Here is a 24,765-nt window from a genome sequence, read left to right on the forward strand (position 1 = left end):
CAGAGATGTGAATAAAATTAAACATGAATGTAGGAAGATTGATTTTTTTTTTTTTACCTATAGACAAGACTGAATTTTGGAGTATCATTTAGATTGGTTTATCCTTGTAATTGTTTGGTACAGCTGGGGGGGGGGGAATTAAAAGATGTTTTCTTTCCTTCAGAACAGCTGAAAGCCTTTATATATTTAAAGAAGCTCATTAAGAAATAATGTTTTGTTCAGATAGAAGTAGATTCTACCATTGCATAGGTGTGATAGCCCTTTGTTTTATTTAAGGAATTTCTTGCTAATGGATCTACTACTACTACTTATCACTTATATAGCGCTGAAGGGCGTACGCAGTGCTGTACATTTTCACATTTATAGACGTTCCCTTCTCAGAAGAGCTTAGAATCTAACTTGGGCAGAAAGAAGTGACATATAGGGTTGGGAATGCAGAGCCCAAGGTGAGGGGAGTTAGGAGTCAAAAGCACTGTCAAAGGGTGGGCTTTTAACTGGGCCTTGAATACTGCCTTGATCTCCTTTTCTTCTTGATGTAGCCCCCTTTCTGGTCTAAGAAGGATAGTAGTGTGTTATTTATGCTTTTTTTTTTTTTTTTTTTTTTTTTCTTTTTTCAAAACAGCACTATAAGTTAATGAGTCTGTGAGAGTATATAGTTCAACTAATATCTTGAACGTGTATATTTCTAAACACCTTCAATAACACCTCACTTCAAAAGATGTTCATATACACATCTAAGGTGGTTAAAATAATTTATTTGAAATATTTTGATATAAGCTGGAAGACCCGGTGAGGAAGTAGTACATAAAGCCTAGTACAATGAAATCTCTTGAGTATTAGGTGGTACTTCTGTGGGTCTGTCTTTTGAAGTAAGGTGTTATTGATGGTGTTTAGAAAGATACGATTTTTTTTTTTTTTTTTGTAACAAGTGGATCCTTGTGTATTATGTATGAAAATTCTTATAAACAAAAAAAATGAACAGCCCAAGTTCTGACTGAACTAGAAGTACAAGAGAAGGAAAAAATAGCTGGGTCAAAATAATTTTTACTTTGAGGGCAAGGTTTATGGATCGGTAATATAAGATTTTATTGTCATGCTTCCAAGACCCTAATTATCTGTAAAACAAATCTTTCAGACTTGGTGAAAGCATAATATGTGAAATGTACCCACTTTCTTATAATGCTTATGTTACTGTTCTCTTGTAGCCAGCGTATGAAGACTGGTTCATTGCCCTTTACAACGTACTGTATTCCAGTCTTCCAGTTCTCCTTGTTGGCTTGCTGGACCAGGTATGTGTTCTTGCTGCTAATGATTTCATTTTTTTAATTCTGTCGAGTGCTAAATTTAAAATGTGAAAAAGAAATTGTCATTTTAGCTACTTTGGATTGTTATTCCCATAAGTAATGCAGAGGGCAGATGCGAAACATCAGCTAAAAGTCTCGGACAAAGTATATGTAAAACTCCTTTTTGCACTTCTGAGAAGTGTGGAGCAGCTGTTATAGCCCTAACACAGCATCTCTTAAACTGTGTGCCATGGCAAAGTGCCGTGTCACGAGAGATTCCAGAATTTTACTTTATCTTTTAAAAATTCCACTCATAAGTATACACTAGAATAGATGACATGTACGCAAGAGTCTGTCAATATTATGAGCGTCTGTATGCATAAGGATACCACTGCCAAGAAAAGCATCATTCCTTTGATGTGATTGGTCCTTGAAAACTAATGGCAAGTAATTGTAGTTTTATATTTTTATGCAGTAGCTATCCTACGTTGAGCAACAATGCAATCAAGGATTTGTTACTGTTTGGATCTTCTTATCTTTGCACACTTGGATTTTTCAGCTTTGACAGAAGTTAAATAACAAAAAAGAGTGACTGCAGATGGCGGATGATGAAATGTGTGTTTGCTTGTTGACTATTGAGCCACATTTTTAGTTAATTTGCACTCAAATAAGCACATCCATCGCATTGATTAGCAATTCTTTTTTTTTTTTTTAATGGAAACTTTTATTGAAAAATATATCAAAGTATACAGCAAAAGCACACAACAATAACAAGCATGTAGATACAGATCAACGGTGCTGTCAGCGAATAAAACAGCAATGTATACTCCAACCACTCAAATACAAACCACAAATCAGCAAACCCACAACACAAGCCCCCCCCCCCGAAGACAAAGCACAGTACCCACACCACCCAAAGAGAAAGGATCTCATAATCTCACCCAGAAAATTAGTAATAATAGAGTCCCAATTAACCAACCAACCCAACCCCCCACTCTCCCCTCCCACTAATCCCTATAGAGGCATTTTAGTTTCAACTTTGTTACAGTTACCCATAAATAGTTTAAAGAACTTTAAATAACTCTCAAATTTAATTTTTTGTTGGTTTTCCAATTTTATAATTTCAATTATAATGTTCTGTGAAAAACATTTGCTCCATTTAGTGTGCCGGAACTACAAAAGTTTGAAAAATACTGCTCTTACAAGTCAAATGGCATGGGTCATTTTATTGCCATCGTTTAATCTATATATATAAAATCGGAGGTATGTATGTGTGTGTGTTTGTGCCGCGATCACGCAAAAACGGCTTGACCGATTTGAACCAAACTTGGTATGCTGATCCCTCACTACCTGGGATGATATGTTCTGGGGGTCTCGCGGCCCACCTGCACACGTGGGCGGAGCTACAAACTGAAAATCAGATTTCAACCATTCATGTCAATGGCAAAAATGTAAAAAGCTGCCAACACAAAAACGGCTTGCCCGCTTTGAACTAAACTTGGTATGCAGATCCCTCACTACCTGGGGTGATATGTTCTGGGGGTCTCGCGGCCCACCTGCACACGTGGGCGGAGCTACAAACATAAAATCAGATTTCACTCATTCATGTCAATGGAAAAATTGTAAAAAGCTGCCAACGCAAAACGGCTTGCCCGATTTGAACGAAACTTGCAACACATCTTCCTTTTCAGTTTAAGAGATTGCAAATTCCAGTGATACTTGCATTCTCTATCACAATCAACAAATCACAGGGACAGACTATTACATACTGTGAAGTGGATTTAAGATCCCCCTGTTTTTCCCATGGTCAACTCTATGTTGCTTGCTCAAGGGTGGGTTCACCCAAGAATTTATATGTTCTTGCTCCTGGAGGTGAAACTAAAAATGTTGTTTATAATCAAGTTTTGTGTTAGTTGTATTGTATTCATTTTGTCAAATATTTCACATTATTATTTGAATATTGTACTTTTTATAAAGCTGTAAAAAAATAATTTCATTCACCACTATAAAGTATCTTTATTTGAATCCATTTACAGTGTTATTGCTATAATTAAATACCCGTGCAACGCCGGGGCATCAGCTAGTATGTTCTAAGAGGGGGATAGATGAGAATTTTTTTAAACAAACTGGAAACATAGAAAGATAGTTTAGTATAGAAATCCAAAAGTTAAAGGAATGGAGGAGTAGCCTAATGGAGTGGGCTAAGAACCTGGGGAACTGGATTTGATTCTCATTGTAGCTCCTTGTGATCCTGGTCAAATCACTTAACCCTCCGTTGCCCCTGCAATATAGTAGATGTAAACCACTTTGATTGTACCCACACAAAGGCAATGCACTCCAGATCTTAACTGTTCTCTGAGTGAAAAAATATTTCCTCCTATTGGTTTTAAAAGTATTTCCCTGTAACTTCGAGTCCCCTAGTCTTTGTAATTTTTGATGGAGTAAAATTTCAATCTACTTAATACCACTCTTTCAATTAGAAAAAAGACCTAGGGTTGTTAGAGAAGTGTCAATTTCTCTATGCATCCAAGTACGCACTATTAGCTTTCTTACCTGTTTTGTCAGACTGACTAGCTACCTAGAAGTCTTCAAAGATGATTACCAGGCCTCTTTCCTGGTTGGCGACTATATAAGCTTTCACTGGAGATCTACAGTACCTTTCATGTGCCATTCTGGAGTCCATATCTACAACTGACATTGATAAGGAAGAAGTAATTCAAAGGAGGGCTACCAAAATGGTGGTTGACTTGTATTTTGTAAGAGATTTCTAGACTGAAAAGAATGTAGAATAAGAAGTCTCACAATAGCAGGTATTGAGAGGAAATTGGTTGAGTACCAGTTAGGAATTATCCAAACTGCTCCTACTGGAAGTGCTTTGTTTTATATAAGAAACAAGGTGGTGTGTCTAGGTACACCTCCCTTAATAAAAAGTCATAGAGACTTCTAAAATGAGTCATAAATACCCATGTGTTGGTTCAGTCTTTTTGTTTTTAAAATAGTGAACATATTTCAGTTCACATGAAGTCATGAGTGAAATTTTCTTTTGGATAGTTAAGTATAGACCAGGCTTGTTCAGTCCTCAAGGGCTGCAGCAGACCAAGGGCTCCTTTTACTAATCTGCGTTAGGGCTTTAATGCATGGAATAGCGCACGCTACAATGCCGTGCGCTAGACGCTAACACCAGCATTGAGCTGGCATTAGTTCTAGCCACGTAGCGCAGGGTTAGCGTGTGCTAAAAACGCTAGCGCACCTTAGTAAAAGGAGCCCCAAGTTTTCAGGATATCCCTAATGAATATGCACGAGAGAGATCTGCATACACTGCATGTGGTGGGCATGCAAATCTTTCTCAGGCATATTTATTAGGGATATCCCTGTTTGTAGCTCTCGAGAAATAAATTTAGATGAGTCTGTTTTACTGTGTGTCCTTATTGAAAGAAATGTTCTGACAGGTGTGTTGGTGTTTGGCTTAATATGATGAAATGAAGGTTGTTTATCCTAGTTTAGAGGGCTGGTTTGGCTTTTTATTTCATTTTATTTTATAATTTTACAATGTCACCTACAATTTTTTTCATCCAAAGTGGTTTCATCAACCAACTACAAAACTAATTATTTGTACAGTTTTTATATACAAAGTACCACACTTCTCCCATCTTAACCCCACTCAACCATGTTGATACCTAGAACTTTGTGTTAGAAATCTGTTAAGTTAAAAATATAACATTGGGTCCAGTGAAGGTCAGTCTGTGTATTTTGTTTTATGTATTCTGTTGTGCATTTTTATTATATGCTGTAACATAACATAACATTGTATTTCTATACAGCATATCCATAAGTTCAGCAAAATTTGAAGATTCCATGCCAAAAAATGCAATTATTGGATAATTTTTTGTTTAAGTACAGTTTCCTCCTCAAACTAGAGTGTCTGTACAGCCAGAAAAATTGGATTCTGAAATCTGCTCTATTTACTTACACACAAAATGGAGTTTTCCTCAAAAACATTGGCAATTCCAGATTAAAGTTAATGTTACATTTTTTCAAACTAAACTATTAGATTAACGACTGTATTTATTGGTGTTGGTAGAATATAAATGATAGGTAATATAATTCATTTATGTTCTTCCAACTCTGCAAAAACACTAGGGTGGGAGTGATTACTTAGTAATCAAATATTAACTACATTTTGGACCCAGTTTGTGTATGGGAGAAAACCTCTTGTAGATCTAGCCATAGGGGCCTATTTATTGAAATACATTTGTGTGTGTGCATTCTAACATAGTTAATGATCATTATTCAAAGGTCCCATTGCATAAAATGGAGACTGGGGTAAATAATGCATTAACGCACTGTATTAAATCTAGCCCTTAGTGTTGCATGCAAATCACAGCACAACTATGTCTTGGTTTGACCTTTGGTATGGGCATTTTTCTCTCCCTTTAGGATGTAAGTGACAAGCTAAGTCTTCGTTTCCCTTTCTTGTATATCCCTGGACAAAAAGATCTTCTGTTCAACTATCAGAAATTTTTTATAAGCTTATTTCATGGTATTATTACCTCCTTGGTTGTATTCTTCATACCCTATGGAGCTTTCTTGCTCACCATGGGTCAAGATGGAGAGGCACCTTCTGACTACCAGTCATTTGCAGTCACAGCAGCCACTGCCTTGATAGTTACTGTCAACTGCCAGGTAAGGCCATCTTTCTTTCTTTCTTTTTTTTTTTTTTTTAATTCTTTATTGATTTTATTAAACATACCAAAAGTGTAACACGCATAGATTCAAGAATTCAAAAAACAGCACTTACATACTTCCAAATTACTGAAATCTCTTCACCCATCCCTCCCTCCTTTCCTGGATGCGCATGGAACTAAAATCAAATATGGTAGGTGATATTAATCATTAAGGTATTTAACAAATGACTCCAATGGACTCCAAATTTCTTACTTTGCCCATATTGCTCCGCTAACATTCTTTCATAACGGTAGTATAAGCAGATTGTTTCCCACCAAAAAGTAAAATTCAGCTTTTTTTCCAATTTCTGGTGATTAATTGTATGGCCACCTCAGTCATTATAAGAAGAAGTCTATCCTTATTTTTGTCAATTGGACTTTTAGATTGTAACGATGTCCCAAATAAAATCACATCACATGACAGCGGAATAGCGACACCTAAGCCAAAATTAATTTTACCCCAAATTGCTTTCCAAAAATTAAATATCAATGGACAATAAAATAAAAGATGATCCAGTGTCCCCACTTCACAATGCTGTATTAGACCAGAGGTAAGCAACCTTGGTCCTCAAGGGCCTCAAAGCAGTTGAGTTTTTAGGATCTCCCTACTGAATATGCATGCTTGTTAAGATTCAAATAGTTTGATATGTAGTTCTATTATTAGTGAATGAATGCATAGTAAGTAGATGTTACAGCAGTTGGGATTTGGATTTATCTCATGACTTTCTCAGTAGTCTAAGGCCAGTTACGTTCAGATAGGGTAGATTCAGCTCTCTGAAAATACCTATTTGTACCTGAGACAAAGGAGGGTTAAACAACCTGGCCCACGATCATAAGAAGTGGCATTAGGATGTGAACCTGGTTTCCCTCGTTCTCAGCCTATTACTCTAACCATTGGGTTCATAGTCAAAAGCGTGCGCCGACAAAGGCAACTGAGCGCAAGGTGGAAGCCCGCGCCGAAGAAAAACAGTGTTTTAAGGGGCTCCAGTGTTGGTGGGGAACCCCCCCACTTTACTGAATACAGATCGCGCCAGCGTTGTGTGGCGTTGTGGGGGGTTTGGGGGCTTGTAACCCCCCTCATTATACTGGAAACTTAACTTTTTCCCTGTTTTTTAGTGGAAAAGTGAAGTTTTCAGTATAATGTGGGGGGTTACAACCCCCCACAACGCCGGGGCGATCTGTATTCAGTAAAGTGGGGGGGGGTTCCCCCCCAATAATACATATAGTCTCAGGAAAAAGGTCAGTTAAATTCCAATAATATTACCTCTAAATCAGAACCCCATATGGACAACAAACCTCCCCTCTGCAACACTAACAGGCTTTAATTTCACACACACACAAGCCAATCACACAACAGGTAGTAACAGGGAAAAAGAAAGGAAAGAAAGGTGGAGAAAAAGCCTCAGTTCAGCTTCATCTGGCAAAATACTCCACCTTTCAAGGCTAACCCTGTACTCCAAAATATAGAACCAGTAGAAAAAGCTCTATACTAGCCTGCAGGGAGATGTTACAAAACACACCGGGACACACAGTCCTCAGTTGTGAAAAAATGGGTAAATCAGCACTGTAGCAAAGTAGTCCACACAGCAAAAAAAGAGAACAACTTAGCTGCTTCGGCATCCAGGATCTCTCAGTCCTTCACCTCCTGGGCCCTGCAGCCACTGAACCCGACGGGGAACCCTCCATTTCGCTCTAGTTGCTGCGTCAGGGGTTTCAACTTCACTGCTTCTCATACGCTCTATCCAGACCCACCAAGCTCTTCAGGCTCTCACACCACTTCACAGAACAATACCGGTAAGCTCTGGATCTTATAGCAGAATATGGGTTCTACTCAGGTCTTACTATTAACCTTGATAAATTGGTGGCTTTGCCATCCCATCCTTTTCTTCGCCATCGGTGGGAAGGTGACTTCCCTTTACAGTGGGCTGACAGGGCCATTAAGTATCTGGGCGTCCATATTCTTTCTGATCTCTCCACGCTGTATGCTATTAATGTGCATCCCCTGCTCCACACTTATCAGATTATGCTTTCTCTTTTAGGTAAGGTGGCACTGCTTAATATGATTGTTATTCCAACTTGGCTATATGTTTTTCAAGCTCTTCTGCTCTATTTGTTGCGTGTCGATGAGACCAAATTTATCCTATTGATTCAACAATTTTTGTGGCGGGGTCGTCACACTCGTCTAACCTACTCGCAAGTGGCATGACCATCTTATAAGGAGGGTCTGAGCCTGTTAAATTTTCACTATCTCACCGTGGGTTGCGGTATGTGCCATATCAATGATTACTTTAGGTACACTTATTTTTCTAACACACCTTTGGAACTCGCATGTTTTTCGGGGGAGCATTTTAGTGCTTACTTACATTCTGTCCCCTCCTCTCATCCTTCTGATGTGAGAATTCAAGTATTTGGCCTCCCCTTACGTAGGGTTTGGAAATGGGTGTGTAAGTTCCATAGCATTAGTGATCGTGAGTCTCCTTTCCTGCCTATTCGCTAGAACAACAATTTCTTGCCTGGCATGGGAGGGTTCACGGTTTGCGCAGTGGGAGGCAAGGGGGTTGAAATTTTTATTTCATTTGGTGATGGAAGATGGCACAATGAAATCCTTTGAGCGACTGTGTCGGGACTATGGCCTTACATTTGTAGATAGATTTGCCTATCTACACTATGTGGCTTCTTTGACGAAGGACAACTTATATTTTTGTAGACAAGAATTATTGTCTACGGCCTACAGTTCACAGATGAAAGTTCCCCTCAAATTCCATCATAGGCATTTGAAGGATGAAACCCACTTGCCTGACTATGCTAGTCTTCGGACATCAAGGTCACAAGATCTGGCAATGGTGTTACTGGAGGATCTTATACAAAGTGCTGTAGCCAGATTGGCTTTTTAAGGAAGTATATATACTTTTGGGAAATGCAATATAAATTAATATATTGTATTTATGTCTCGCCACAAAGGGCTTATGGTGCAAACTTAGGCCTAAAGCAGTTTGTGATAAATGTGCTACTCTGGGCCACATATTGTGGTCTTGTCCAGCTATTCAGGTTTTTTGGTCTAGACTCTTAACCCTTTCAGGACCATAAGGATCGTAGGCCAATTTTTGTGGTTTTGACGACATTTTTATGGTAAAAAGGGCTTGCAGATGCCAAAAAATTGATTTTTTTTGTGAAATATCATTATTTTTATTTAAAAAATCACACTTCTGGCTTATGGACAGTGTGGCAAGTGAATCTTCTCGTCAATCTGGCAACGATGCTAATGAATGAATGTCGGAACCAGTTTGTTTACATAAAGGCAGTATCATATGGAATCCGTACATATCAAATTTAGAACTGTAGACTATCCCAATCAAAATTTATAGGATTTTAAAGTTATGGGACAAATATGTCCCTTGGTCCTGAAAGGGTTAACCTACATTGGGACTCTTTGGAGGGTGACTATCAGATCTTCACCTACACTGCTTTTTGGAGTTCTTCCCTCTCATTATCCCAAACAGCCGGGTTTGAGTGCCTTTCTTCGCTGGTTCATTTTGTCACCCTTAAAGTGCATCCTCCTAAAGTGGCTAGATTTAGAGGCCCCAGCTACCTCGTTGTGGCGGACTCAGATGATTCTTTTGTTGTCTTGGTAATGTCGGGGCATTTCTGATCTTTCTACTTTGCAGGGAGAGCGATTTATGGCTGTCTGGGAGCCTTTCTGGAACACAATGACTCCTGTGGCCAGAAGTTGTATTTTGAATTGTTGAGTATATTACTTGATGTCTCACTATATCCTTCTAGAGATGGTGTTGGGGGGAGGGATTGGGGGGGAATTCATCAAAATTGATTTTGGAGCCCTATTTCTCTGACTGAAATTTTGTTATCTATATTTTATTGCTGGCTCTAATAAAAATCATTTAACCATAAACAATTACTTAGGTTTCTTAGAATCTGCATTATTAAATATCTTTTGTATCTTTATGTAAATTAACCATGAGTTCAGATTGCAAAATACTAGAAAAATTTTTTAAAAAATTTCTGTTCCAACAGATTGGTTTGGACACATCATACTGGACATTTGTGAATGCCTTCTCTGTGTTTGGAAGCATTGCTATTTATTTTGGTATTATGTTTGACCTTCATAGTGCTGGAATACATGTTCTGTTCCCATCAACCTTTATATTTACAGGTCAGTATTAAGAAATTGGTCTCCTACCCTTATTTCAAGCGAACTGATTTCATCCTGGTAGCTATCTAGGCCCAGATTCTATAAATGGTGCCGGTATCGGCGGCCACTTATAAAATGGCCACCGATTTACGTGTCAATCGCACAACAGCGCTGTTTGTAGAATCGCGGCTTTGGGAAAGGTAGGCACCAGAAATATAGGCTGGGGTTTTAAAGGCTTACATTTCTGGCACCTACCTTTCACAAAAATCACGCCTATGGAGATGCCTAATGCCACTTCCTGCCTGCCATAAGGCGCCTCCAAAGGCAGGCTAATGGCAGCCTTTTTGGGTGCCTCCAATTTTTTTTTTTATAATGACGTTTTAATTAGGTTTTTTTGCTGATTAAACCAATAATGTTAGGTGGCATTAGGGTGCCTACCACTGCGTAACTTTGGGCACCATTTTTAGAATCGGGCCCTGACTGCAGTAAGTAGACCATTAGCTTTCCAAGCCTGTCCTAAAGACTCCACAGCCAATTTATTTAAAGGATGTCCACATTTGTATATGCTGGATCTCAGATATTTGGAAAGCTCAACTACCGTATTTTCACTCATATACCGTGCACCCGTGTAAAATGCGCACACGGGTATAGCGTGCGGGAAACTGTAATTTATGTAAATAAATTTTTATATACCGCGCATGCCGCCCCGACTCTCCCGTCGCTGCCCGACTCTCCTTTCGCCCGCCCCGACTCTCCTTTCGCCCGCCCCGACTCTCCTCTGGCCACCCCGACTCTCCTCTCCCGACGTCAGAGAAAGGGCGGGACCGCCGGAAGAGGAATCAGCGCAGACGCAGGGCTCACAGAAGGGCCGGGACTGCCGGCAGAGGAAGCAGCAGGACAACGGTAGGAGCTTCTACATGATGGGGTGGGGGTGCGAGCGGTCCTTCGGGGTGGGGGGGGTGGGTGCGAGTGCGTGCGAGCGGTCCTTCGGGGTGGGGGTGCGAGTGCATGTGAGCAGTCCTTCGGGGTGGGGGTGCGAGCGGTCCTGCGGGGTGAATCGGGGGGGGGGGGAGGAACTACGTAAAAAAAAGTTGTAAAACGCGCTCACGCATATAACGCGCATGGTTATGCACGGTTTGTAAAATCGTGTATAACACGCGCGTTATATGCGTGAAAATACGGTAGTCATAGAGTCCCAAGCTCTACAATAGGCATATCTGGACAATTGTAACATGTCATCCAGACCAGTGTTCCCCAACCCGACCTGGAAGACTGCTGGGTGCTGGCTAGTTGAGTTTTCAGGAAGTATGCAATAGTGATATATATGAGAGATCTTCATGAAATGGAGATTCTGAAACTCTGGCTGACTGGGGATATTTAGGACAGGTTTGAAATCCACTGGTGTAGCTATTTTTAGTTATTTTCACCGTATAAAAGTTACACTGCAGTAATCTATCCAGCAGAGAAAAACATTCTGCCTGTGGTTACAGAAGAAGCAAAGCTAAAAGGAAGGAGGGAACTTTATATAAAACTAGTCTTTAAGCCCGTTACATTAACGGGTGCTAGAATAGATGTGTCTGTCTGTCTGTGTTTCTTTATCTCTCTCTTCTTGGCCGCTGTCTGTGTCCTTCTGTCTCCCCCCCCCCCCCCGAGCAAAGCTGTCTGCCCCCAGCACACACCTCCCACCAAAGCAGCCCCCTTCCCTGTCCCTAACTGTCTCTCCATGGCATTTTTCTGTCTTCCCCCAGAGCAAAGCTGTTTGCCCTATGCACACCCCTCCCCCCAAAGCAGCCCCCTTTCCCTCTCCCTGTCTCTCCATGGCCCTTTCTGTCTTCCCCCCAGAGCAAAACTGTCTGTTCCCAACACACCTCCCACCCAAAGCAGCCCCCTTTCCCTCTCCCTATCTCTCCATGGCCCCTTCTGTCTCCCACCCAGCACACTCCTCCCCCAAAGCAGCCCCCTTTCCCTCTCCCTGTCTCTCCATGGTGCCTTCTGTCTTCCCCCAGAGCAAAACTGTCTGTCCCCAGCATACCTCCCCCCCAAAGCAACCCCCTTTCCCTATCCCTATCTCTCCATGGCCCCTTCTGTTTCCCCCAGCACACCCCTCCCCCAAAGCAGCCCCCTTTCCCTCTCCCTATCTCTCCATGGCCCCTTCTGTCTTCCCCCAGAGCAAAACTGTCTGTCCCCAGCACACCTCCTCCCCAAAGCAGCCCCCTTTCCCTCTCCCTATCTCTCCATATCCCCCTTCTGTCTCCCCCGAGCACATCCCTCCCCCAATTCAGCCCCCTTTCCCTCTCCCTGTCTCTCCATGGTGCCTTCTGTCTTCCCCCCAGAGCAAAACTGTCTGTCCCCAACATACCTCCCCCCCAAAGCAGCCCCTTTCCCTATCCCTATCTCTCCATGGCCCCTTCTGTTTCCCCAGCACATCCCTCCCCCAAAGCAGCCCCCTTTCCCTCTCCCTATCTCTCCATGGCCCCTTCTGTCTTCCCCCAGAGCAAAACTGTCTGTCCCCAGCACACCTCCTCCCCAAAGCAGCCCCCTTTCCCTCTCCCTATCTCTCCATGGCCCCTTCTGTCTCCCCCAGCACACCCCTCCCCCAAAGCAGCCCCCTTTCCCTCTCCCTGTCTCTCCATGGCCCATTCTGTCTTCCCCCAGAGTAAAACTGTCTGTCCCCAACACACCTCCACCCCAAAGCAGCCCCCTTTCCCTCTCCCTATCTCTCCATGACCTCCTTCTGTCTCCCCCAAGCACATCCCTCCCCCAATTCAGCCCCCTTTCCCTCTCCCTATCTCTCCATGGCCCCTTCTGTCTTCCCCCCAAAGCAAAACTGTCTGTCCCCAGCACACCGCCTCCCCAAAGCAGCCCCCTTTCCCTCTCCCTATCTCTCCATGGCCCCTTCTGTCTCCCCCCAGCACACCCCTCCCCCAAAGCAGCCCCCTTTCCCTCTCCCTGTCTCTCCATGGCCCATTCTGTCTTCCCCCAGAGCAAAACTGTCTGTCCCCAACACACCTCCACCCCAAAGCAGCCCTCTTTCCCTCTCCCTATCTCTCCATGGCCCCCTTCTGTCTCCCCCGAGCACATCCCTCCCCCAATGCAGCCCCCTTTCCCTCTCCCTATCTCTCCATGGCCCCTTCTGTCTTCCCCCCAAAGCAAAACTGTCTGTCCCCAGCACACCTCCCCCCCAAAGCAGTCTCCTTTCCCTCTCCCTATCTCTCCATGGCCCCTTCTGTCTCCCCTCAGCACACCCCTCCCCCCAAAGCAGCCCCTTTCACTCTGGCCCCCTGTATTGATCCCCTGCTTACCCTCCCTCCATCCCGGCGTCTTCTGGCCTGCTCCTCTTCAAAGCAGGCCGCGATCATGGTGGCCGGCCCCAGCGAACCTCGCAGGCTGCTCCCCAACCCGGAAGCATGCTCCCCCCGACGCGATCCTGTGCGTCAGAGGGAACGTGCCACCGAGGCCGGAAAGCGGCCTGCGAGGCCCGCCAAAGCCGGCCACGATCGCAGGCTGCCCCGAAGAGGAGGATCAGCGGTGGCGGCAGCAGCGGTGAGCGACGGCAGGAGGTGTGTTTGAGCTTGCTTCAGGTTGGTGAGGTGAGGGCGGGAGGTGTGTTCGAGCTTGCTTCGGGTTGGTGAGTGAGGGCGGGAGGAGGGGAGTGGCCAGAGTGATCCCTGCCTCCGCGTTCTAAAATGGAACGCGGCCACGGATCAGAAATCACAGCGGCAGGGATCACGAAGTTTCAAGAGCGCATACGCGCTCTAGGGTTTTATTATATAGGATAGTTGATTTCTAAAATATGTTTAAATGTTTATTACCGTCTACCAATCCACTGATTTATCAAAAAAACAGAATAAAGACTCACCATTTGAAGTCCATTCCGAAAAGCAAATGCATATGAAGTGATATAATTTTCTATAGCACTAGTGAAAGAACTTATGAAAATGATGAGGATAAAAAAAAGTATATATTTAGTTTCTCTTTCTGCCTTCCTCCCTCATTTTGCCTCAAGGAATATTCCTTTCTGTGTTACACAATACAGTGGAACTTTGGTTTGCGAGTAATCCGGTTTTCGAGTGTTTTGCAAGACGAGCAAAACACTCAGCAAACTTTTGACTCGCAAACCGAGCACTGCCCCGATAAACATAGAAACATAGAAAGTGACGGCAGATAAGGGCCAAGGCCCATCAAGTCTGCCCACACCAATGACCCTCCCCTACCTCCCTTTGCGAAGAGATCCCACCTTTCGATCCCATTTAGCTTTAAAATCAGGCACACTGCTGGCCTCATTCACCTGCATCGGAAGACCATTCCATCGATCCACCACCCTCTCGGTGAAGAAGTATTTCCTGGTGTCGCCATGCAATGTCCCTCCCCTGATTTTCCATGGATGCCCTCGTGTTGACGTGGGTTCCTTGAAGAAGAAGATATCCTCCCCCACCTCGATACGGCGCGTGAGGTACTTGAATGTCTCGATCATGTCCCCCCTCTCCCTGCGTTCCTCTAGGGAGTAGAGCTGCAATTTATTCAGCCTTTCCTCATACGGGAGATCCCTGAGCCCCGTGACCATCAGTGTGGCCATTCGCTGGACCGATTCAAGTCTAAGCACATCTTTGCGGTAATGTGGTCTCCAGAATTGTACACAGTATTCCAGATGGGGTCTCACCATGGACCTATATAATGGCATTATGACTTCGGGCTTACGGCTAACGAAACTCCTTCGTATGCAACCCATGATTTGTCTGGCTTTAGATGAAGCTTTCTCCACCTGAGTTGCAGTCTTCATGTCCTCACTGATGATTACCCCTAAGTCTCGTTCCGCTACAGTTCTCTCTAGGATCTCACCATTAAGAGTGTAAGTCTTACATGGATTTTTGTTGCCAAGGTGCATGACCTTGCATTTTTTGGCATTGAAGTTTAGTTGCCAGGTCCTGGACCAATACTCCAGTAGGAGGAGGTCGTGTGCCATACTATCGGTCTTGGATTTGTTGTCAGGTCCTGTTGTGTTCTTGTCCACTATATTGCATAATTTGGCGTCATCGGCGAATAACGTTAATTTACTCTGAAGCCCCTCAGCCAAGTCCCTTATGAAGATGTTGAACAAGATTGGGCCCAAGACCGAGCCCTGCGGCACTCCACTTATCACCTCTGTCGTTTCGGAGGGGGAGCCATTCACCACCACCCTCTGAAGTCTACCTCCTAGCCAGTCCCCCACCCATGTAGTCAAGGTATCTCCCAAACCTATAGAGCTCATCTTGCTCAACAACCTGCGGTGTGGTACGCTATTGAATGCTTTGCTGAAATCTAAGTACACGACGTCCAGGGACTCCCCAATATCCAGCTTCCTCGTCACCCAGTCAAAGAAGCTGATCAGGTTGGATTGACAGGACCTCCCCTTTGTGAACCCATGTTGATGGGGATCTCGTAGATTCCCCTCGTTAAGGACCGTATCCAATTGGTGTTTGATTAGAGTTTCCATTAGTTTGCTCACTATTGATGTGAGACTCACTGGTCTGTAGTTCGTAGCTTCCGTCCTGCTTCCTTTTTTGTGGAGTGGAATGACATTAGCCGTTTTCCAGTCTAGCGGGACTTTTCCTTTGCTAAGGGAGAGATTGAAGAGTGTTGATAGTGGTTTCGTCAAGGTGTCTCTTAACTCCCTGAGTACTCTGGGGTGTATGTTGTCTGGCCCCATAGCTTTGTGAACCTTGTGTTTGGATAGTTCACTGTAGACACTACTGGGCGTAAACTCGCACTTACACTTCTTCGAGGGATTCCTCTTCCGTCTTCTGGCCAGCCTTCCACGTCGGGTGCCTTCCGCAGATTGGAGGACCTTTGGAGGACTTCTGTCTGGGCCTGCGTGGCCGGGTGCCATCCCGCCTGCACGTTGCGTGTGACGCGCACAGTGTCAATCATCGGCGGTTGTGCGCGGCATGCAGGTGGGGCGGCGCTCGGCTGCGTGGGCTCGGGTGGGGGCTCTCCAGCATGCGGGGGGCATCCGACATGGAGGGCTGGCTGGTGGATGGAGGAGGCATCCCCCCAAAGCGGCACTGTGGGGTTCTTCTTCGGATGACGGCTGGAGGAGGCGGACGGAGGAGACAGTGCTGCAGCAGCTGGCACCCGACAGGTACAGACCCCGGGTTCTGGAACGAATCATCGATGTTGCCACTATTTTCTATGGGGAATTTTGCTTTGATAAACGAGCATTTTGGATTACGACCATGCTCCTAGAACGGATTATGCTCATAATCCAAGGTACCACTGTATTTACTTTTACCAGCAGTTCAGTATATGTTGAGTAAAGATTTAGGCCCTCTTTTACAAAGGCGCACTAAGTGTTTTAGCACAGATTAGCATGCGCTAAATTAATGTGTGTGCTAACCGCTAATGCATCCATAGGATAACATGCACGCGTTTAGCGTGTGTTTAGCGCACGCTAAAAAGCTTAGCACACCTTTGTAAAAGAGGGGGAAATTGTATTAGAGTGAACTAATTGTTTTTCCTCGTTTTTCACAGGGGCTGCTCCAAATGCACTTAAGCAACCCTATCTGTGGTTGACAATAATTCTAACGGTTGCAATCTGCCTTTTTCCTGTTGTTGCACTGCGTTTCTTCTCAAAGACAGTTTGGCCCACAGACAGTGACAAAGTAAGTAGGGATGCCTGGTTTGCCTGCATCCATTATTATGTAATGGCAGGTGTAAACTCTGGGGATTTAGGGCCTGTTTAACTTTTTGTAATTTGTGTTGTCCTTATTTTTACAAAGACACACATTTATGTCAAAAACCGGATTAAAAGGTCTGACGTAGGAAAACCTAACTTCTGGCAAAAGTAGATTGAACATTCAATCATTTCTATCCCTAACTGATTTGTTACCCAGAATATTTACAAACTAAAAAGAGGGGTAAACAATGATCACAAAAAGAACCACCACCACAAAAAAGCAGATATGTAGTATAAGGAAATTATGTGGATATTATGTAGTAAAAGGAAAAAATAAAAAGCATAAAAATGTATGTATTGGATAACCACAAAGTTCTCAAAAACAAGTCACTATGTACAGTGGTAAAACATAGGAACCAACACGGTCCATGTTTCGGCAAATAAAACCTTCCTCAGGCGTCCTTAACAAAACAGAACAATGAGAATTTATAATGAATTAAATTCAAAAGATACCAGTGTCTTTGTTAAGAGGAGTTTACAGGACAAAAAGTGCTGAAGAAAATGCGTGGCAAAAACGTGCTAAAAAATAATGGGATTCTTTTACTAAGGCGTGCTAGCTGTTTTAGCATGCGCTAAATGTTAATGCGTCTATATAATGGACATGTTAGCGTTTAGCACGCGCTAAAACGGCTAGCACGCCTTAGTAAAAGGACCCCAATAAGAAATGACCTGACCACATCCTTTTGGCAGATACAAGATGGTGAAAATATGGTATTTAATTTGAATATTCACATTAACATATGTTAATGCACATATCTAGCATGGTGGTAATAATAAGTTTATATACCGCAAGGCCGTAAAGTTCTACGCGGTTTGCAATAGTTAAAAAAATAAATAAATAAAAGAAGTTGGATAGAACTAAAAAAGTTAAAAGCCAATAATTAGAGACACTAAAATGGACAAAATAGTGCATAATAAAATTTTTACAAATTAGCTGCCTAAATACTTTGAAAACAGATATGTTTTTTGATGTCTCCTAAATTCCCCATAAGTGTCAGTAAGCAAAAGCAATTGTTCTGAATCCTTACCCCGTAACGCTGCTTGATATGAAACAAGATTTTTATGATGTTTTTTTAAGTTTACATCCTCTAACAGGCGGAAAATCAAAATTCAGATGTGAGTTTCTCTTATGTCTGTTGGTTGCAAATGAGAAAAGCTCAATTATATATTTGGGAGCTAAACCAAACAAAACCTTAAAACAGAAGCAACCAAACTTAAACTTCACCCGCGCCTCCATTGGCAGCCAATGCAGTACTCGATAGAAGGGTGTTACGTGATCATCATTTCTTTAACTTAAAAATCAGCCTGACCCTGCTGCATTTTGTACTATTCGCAATCGTTGCATATTCTTCTGGGAAATTGCCAAATAGGCAATATTGCAGTAATCAAGCTGGCTTAGTATAAGAGACTGTACCAAAATTCTAAATGATGAAACATCAAAATATGCCCTAACGGACCGAAGCTTCCAAAGAGTCCACCTGGTTCTTCATAGTCAAGCCCTGGTCTAGTATTATTCCCAAAACCTTAATGGTAGATAGCTGAATTTATTTATATACAGTGGGGTGGAAGGAAATGTACATAGATGGATCAAAAATTGGTTTGCAGGTAGAAAGCAAAAGATGGGAGTGAAGGGCCACTACTCGGACTGGGGAATGGTCACAAGTGGTGTTCCGCAGGGGTCGGTACTCAGACCGCTGCTGTTCAATGTATTTATAAATGATCTGGAAACAGGGACGAAGTGCAAAGTAATAAAATTCACAGACGACACCAAACTATTTAGTGGAGTTAGGAATATAGAGGATTGCGAAGGTTTACAAAGGGACCTGAACAAACTAGGAGAGTGGGCGACGAGATGGCAGATGAAGTTTAATGTAGAGAAATGTAAAGTCTTGCAAAGTACAGCTATACGATGGGAGGGCTGGTAATGGGTGAAAGCACCCAAGAAAAGGACTTGGGGGTAATAGTGGACAAGATAATGAAACTGTTGGCACAGTGCGCAGCGGCCTCTAAGAAGGCGAATAGAATGCTAGTTAATATCAAGAAAGGTATTACAACCAGAACGAAAGAAGTTATCCTGCCGTTGTATCGGGCAATGGTGCGCCTGCATCTGGAGTACTGCGTCCAATATTGGTCGCCGTACCTTAAGAATATGGCAATACTCGAGAGGGTTCAGAAAAGAGCGACACGTTTGATAAAAGGTATGGAAAACCTTTCATATGCTGAAAGATTAGAGAAACTGGGCTCTTTTCCCTAGAAAAGAGGAGACTTAGAGGGGACATGATAGAGACTTACAAGATCATGAAGGGCATAGAGAAAGTGGAGAGGGACAGATTCTTCAAACTTTTGATAAATACAAGAACGAGAGGGTATTCGGAAAAATTAAGAGGGGACAGATTCAGAACCAATGCTAGGAAGTTCTTCTTCACCCAAAGGGTGGTGGACACCTAGAATGTGCTTCCAGAAGGTGTAATAGGACAGTGTACAGTATTGGGGTTCAAGAAGGGATTAGATAACTACCTGAAGGAAAAGGGGATAGAAGGATATAAATAGAGGATTACTATACAGGTTCTGGACCTGATGGGCCGCTGTGTGAGCGGACTGCTGGGCATGATGGACCTCTGGTCTGACCCAGCAGAGGCACTGCTTATGTTCTTAAGTATCAAACAGGTGCGGTGAAGCTACAAAAAACTTTGTTTTTTCTGAGTTAAGCTTCAGTCTAAATTCAGTCATCCATTGCTCCATTAGACTTTTTATAAAGCATTCCTTGTATTTCACTTCTATAAGTTGTCCCTTTTATAAAATGGTTTGATCATTTCACTCAATTTTTATTTTCTGTCAAAAGGATGTGGTCTAATTTCTTATTTTGGGATTCACCCTTTCATTAGAGAATTTGCATTATTTTTTGCACATTTTTGTCACACATTTTCTCCAGTACTATTGTCCTATGCACACCTTTTAACAAAGACACTGGTATCTCTTAAATTTATTTCATTATAAATTCTCATTGTTCTGTTTTGCTAAGGACTCCTGAGGAAGGCTTTATTTGCCAAAAACACATACTTGTTGGGACCTCTGTTTTTACTACTGTACATCATGACTTGTTTTTGAGAACTATCAATAAATAAATTTTTATGCTTTTTTTTTTCTCATGTTTCATCTTTATGCTACTTAATAGCTACTTTTGTTATGTTTCCAGAATATTTATAGTCATAAGATTTTGCTGTGACATCTACAATATAACTACATAAGTACATTGTTTCACTTTCATTTTCAATAAAGAGGGATTTATTTTTATATGTGTACAATTTTCTGTACATCTTAATACTATGTGAGTTGATGTTAGTGTGTGGTAAAATTTCAGTGTAATTTTCATGCAGTTTTTGATAAAGGGATGCAAAAGTGATAAACTTTACTTTGATTCAAAAAAATCTCACTTAGGTTCAGAAGAATCGTAAGAAGTACAAGGCTGAAGAGGAGTGGAAGCCAAGACACAGTGTTTTCCGTCGTGGTGTTTCGACCCGCCGTTCTGCTTATGCCTTTTCCCATCAGCGAGGATACGCTGATCTTATTGCCTCGGGGCGCAACTTACCTAAGAAACGAGCTCCGCTAGATTCAGTACTAGGAGGCAACGCTGCAGAACTGATACGGACTAGGAAAATGAGCTAATTCGCTTTCAAGGCTTTTGGCGGAGATTTTTAATTCAAGTGATTACACAAGAACTTTTTTTTTAAAAAAAATGAAAATACTACTCAGGACTCCTAAAAAATAAAGAAATAAATAAAACTGTTAATTTGACAAGGATATTATAATCTTACTCTTTTCTACACCACTGCTTGGTTGTAACTTGTGATACAAAGACCAAGATATTTTTTAATTATTATTATTTTTAACTTAACAGTTATTTGAAATGATGGGTTCTTTTAGGCTGTTGGAATGGAAATCATATGCCTGTTTTCCTTCACTGAAAAACTGAATTTTTTTTCCTGGACAAATAAAGTTGTTGCTCGGAATATTTTTTTTCATTTTAGCTCAAAATAAAACCCTACCGGCACAGTAAGCAGGTTTTAGTAAATTGTGGAATATGATACAATTTTCTTTCCTTCCTTTGGGAGTTGTACATTGGACTCTTTTGGAGTTGAAATTTTGGTGAAATATTACTATTTTAACCACTTAAAATATTTTTTTGGCAAAACAGAATGATGGATTTAAGCAGAAATATTGACTTTATATTGCAATCTTTCCAAGTTTACTGAATGGACTCTTGCAATGGGCATTGTTTAGATAAATGTCATCTGGTGTTGGATTTATCCTGTCCAGGAAATATTGAATAGATGTTTACAAAATACCACAGCATTCTTAATGGCACACCACATTGATGTGCCTGATTATAAGAACCTATATATATTATCCCGAGTGGTCTATAAAAACAATACCAAATTTAAGTGACTAACTCCACTCAATAGGAAAAGTGCAAAGACTCTACAAACTAATCCAGGGAAAGGCCTCAGAGATGGAGGCTACGCACAGTCATAGACTGAATGAATCAGCATAGCTTCTTAGCTCCTAGCTCCAATCATTGGCCAGAAACCTGTTAAACTTATTTATTGAAACTCAACAACAAACTTTTTTATAAAACATTTTTTTAAGATTTTTTTAAATTTTTGTTATTTTGTTTTTCATGGCTTTTTTTAAACCAACAACCCCTCTTAAGGCTAAAATTTCAGTGTAGTTTTCATGCAATTTTTGATATTTTTAGCCTTAAGAGGGGTTGTTGGTTTAAAAAAACCATGAAAAACAAAATAACAAAAATTTAAAAAAATCTTTAAAAAATGTTTTATAAAAAAGTTTGTTGTTGAGTTTCAATAAATAAGTTTAACAGGTTTCTGGCCAATGATTGGAGCTAGGAGCTAAGAAGCTACGCTGATTCATTCAGTCTATGACTGTGCGTAGGCTCCATCTCTGAGGCCTTTCCCTGGATTAGTTTGTAGAGTCTTTGCACTTTTCCTATTGAGTGGAGTTCGTCACTTAAATTTGGTCCTGTTTATAAGAAGACATAACTGGGAAACATCACACCTAGGGCTTCTTTTACGAAGGTGCGTTAGGGCCTTAACGCAGGGAATAGCGCGCGCTAAAATGCCCCGCGCACTAGCCACTACCACCTCCTCTTGAGCAGGCAGCAGTTTTTCGACTAGCGCGCCCTAATCCGGTGCGTGCACTAAAAACGCTAGCGCACCTTCGTACAAGGAGCTCTTAAATTTATTTAGATTTGTCTAGGAAACCATGTTTTTTGATCTGCTAAGATGCTTAGCAACTCATGGGGGTCAATATTCAAGCAGGTTTATTTCCAAATAACTTGGGGAGTTATCCCAACAGATCAGTGGCTTTGTTTGCTATCCTTCCCCCCCCCCCTGTCTTGAAACCCTTGTAAAGTTTGGCTAGACTGCTTTATATATGGACAAAATTTACCTGGATAATTATGAGAGAGAAAATTGGCAACATTTTAGATCATTCCACTGAATGCCAGCTTTGTCTTAACTGGATAAGCCTCTGACTATTCAATTTGCATGTTGCCAAATATTTACCTCCATAGCCATTATGATGGATTGTATGGTCACTATTTTCTTAAATGAGCAATCACTTTTGAGGGTTATTTTTTCACTTACCACTGCTCATTTCCTTGCTTTTACTAAGGATTATGCTCCATTATTTCACATTTGGCTTTGAGTATTCTGCAGTGCTCAAGGTTCATGGCAGACATACTGAAGAGTCAGATGTGGATTCTGGACAAAAGCACTTAAGGGCAGCTATTAGTAAATATCAAATTACTTAGATGTAAAATAGAGATTGACACAGTGACAGAATTTGTCACCATCCCTGTCCCTCTGAGAAACCATCCCGTGTCATTCTTAAGTGTCTGTCTCGACCTCAGTCCTTCTACACCAGCATTCTTCAATGCAAGGCTTGAAGGTCAGTGGCTGTGCCCATTCATACTCTGATTTTTCCCTCTCTCCTTATAGAATGACATGGGGATGGTGTCCCGTGGTTAACTGTGGGGACAAATTGTCACATGTCATTCTCTAATATAAAGTCACTGCAGACCAGTATTACTTTTAGTTTGTAAGTCTGGCTGACTGAAGAAATTTCCGTTCCTATTAAGCCAGGGCTTCCATACTTATCCTGGAGATCCTGTAGCCAGCTGAGTTTTCAGGATATGTATGAGATGTATTTACCTTTATGCTGGAGCTCTCTAATTTTATCACATGCATATTCATTGTGCATATCATGAAAACCTTACTGGCTTATAGGCAGTGTACCAAACCTGATTTTCCCCCCCCCTATTTCTTTTTACTGCCAACTTCTTGTACCTGGCCAAGAAGTAATTATTCGTAGACTAAGTAATAGAGAATATAAGAATTGCCTTATTGGGTCAGACCAATGGTCTATCAAGGCCAGTAGCCCATTCTCACGGTGGCCAATCCAGATCACTAGTACCTGGCCAAAACCCAAGGAGTAGCAAGCAGTGGCTTCCCCCGTGTCTTTCTCAATATCAGACTAGGGACTTCCAAACCTTTCTTAAAACCCCGCTCTTACCACAGCATCTGGCAATGCGTTCCAGAGCTTAACTATTCTCTGGGTGAAAAAAATTTCCTCCCATTGGATTTAAAAGTATTTCCCTGTAACTTCGAGTGTCCTCCCAGTCTTTGTAATTTTTGATGGAGTGAAAAATTGATCCATTTGTACCCGTTCTACTCCACTTAGGATTTTGTAGACTTAAATCATATCTCCTCTCAGCTCTCTCTTTTCCAAGTTGAAGAGCCCTAACCATTTTAGTTTTTCCTCATACGAGAGGAGTTCCATCCCCTTTATCATCTTGGTTGCTCTTCTTTGAACCTTTTCTAGCGCCACTATATCTTTCTTGAGACCAGAATTGAATGCAATACACCAGATGAGGTCGCACCATGGAGCGATACAGGGGCATTATAACATTAACCATTCCTTTTTTTTAATAATTCCTAGCATCCTGTTTGCTTTTTTGACTGCCACCGCACATTGGGCGGAAGGTTTCATTGTATTGTCTACGACACAGGTGTCAAAGTCGGTCCTCGAGGGCCAGAATCCAGTTGGGTTTTCAGGATTTCCCCAATGAATCTGCATGAGATCTATTTGCATGCACTGCTTTCAATGCATATTCATTGGGGAAATCCAGAAAACCCGACTGGATTCCGGCCCTCGAGGAGGGACTTTGACACCCCTGGTCTACGATAATACCCATCAGTGCAACAGCACAAGTTTCTTGTGCTTGTTTGTAGAGAGTGACATGGAGACAAATTTGTCCCCATCCCCACAGGAACTCAATTTCCTCATCCTGTCCCCATGAGTTTTGTCGCTGTCCCTGCTCCATTCCTGTAAGCTCTGCCTTAACCGCACAAGCCTTGCGACATTTATGATTTTAAAGTGTTTGAGGCTTGTGCGGATGAGGACAGAGTTTACAGGGACAGGAAAATAACTCACGGGGTCGGGACAGGCAAATTGAATTTACTTGGGGACGGGGAAAAATTTGTCTCAGTGTCATTCTCTAAGTTTGTGTAGGGCTCAGTCTTCAGATTTAGCATGTTGTAAAAAAATAAAATTCAGTTAAACAGTAGGATGTTGTGAGGAGCAAGTCGGAACTGAAAATAATCATACGTAGTTACTGGGAACAGTATCCTTTGCCTACATCACAGCATACCAAATGCATTGTGCACTTTTTGAATCTTTATAGCTGGGATAGATGGAAACAGTCTTTGTTTTTATAATATTATATACTAATGTTCAATTCTAGTCAGTTTTTGCATCTGTCATTTGTACATGGTTCTAAACCCTGTCCGGGCCACTGAAAGAAATGTAGCTCCATGTGCC

The 24,765-nt window shown here is 42.0% G+C and overlaps 1 protein-coding gene across 8 annotated transcripts in view; it reads left to right on the forward strand.

Annotated features, from left to right (window-relative positions):
* The window catches only part of ATP8B1 (ATPase phospholipid transporting 8B1), a 281,690-nt gene extending 260,767 nt beyond the window's left edge, over nt 1–20,923 (forward strand). For all 8 annotated transcript variants that reach the window (XM_033933791.1, XM_033933758.1, XM_033933749.1 and 5 more), the window contains 5 exons: nt 1,206–1,289; nt 5,721–5,966; nt 10,037–10,175; nt 16,662–16,792; nt 20,305–20,923. In XM_033933791.1, the coding sequence (XP_033789682.1) occupies nt 1,206–1,289; nt 5,721–5,966; nt 10,037–10,175; nt 16,662–16,792; nt 20,305–20,532 (828 nt within the window). In that variant the 3' untranslated portion in view covers nt 20,533–20,923. The remainder of the gene's footprint in view (nt 1–1,205; nt 1,290–5,720; nt 5,967–10,036; nt 10,176–16,661; nt 16,793–20,304) is intronic.
* Nucleotides 20,924–24,765: the final 3,842 nt, after the last annotated feature.

The sequence above is a fragment of the Geotrypetes seraphini genome, chromosome 1, assembly GCF_902459505.1.
Source record: "Geotrypetes seraphini chromosome 1, aGeoSer1.1, whole genome shotgun sequence".
Taxonomy (NCBI): domain Eukaryota; kingdom Metazoa; phylum Chordata; class Amphibia; order Gymnophiona; family Dermophiidae; genus Geotrypetes; species Geotrypetes seraphini.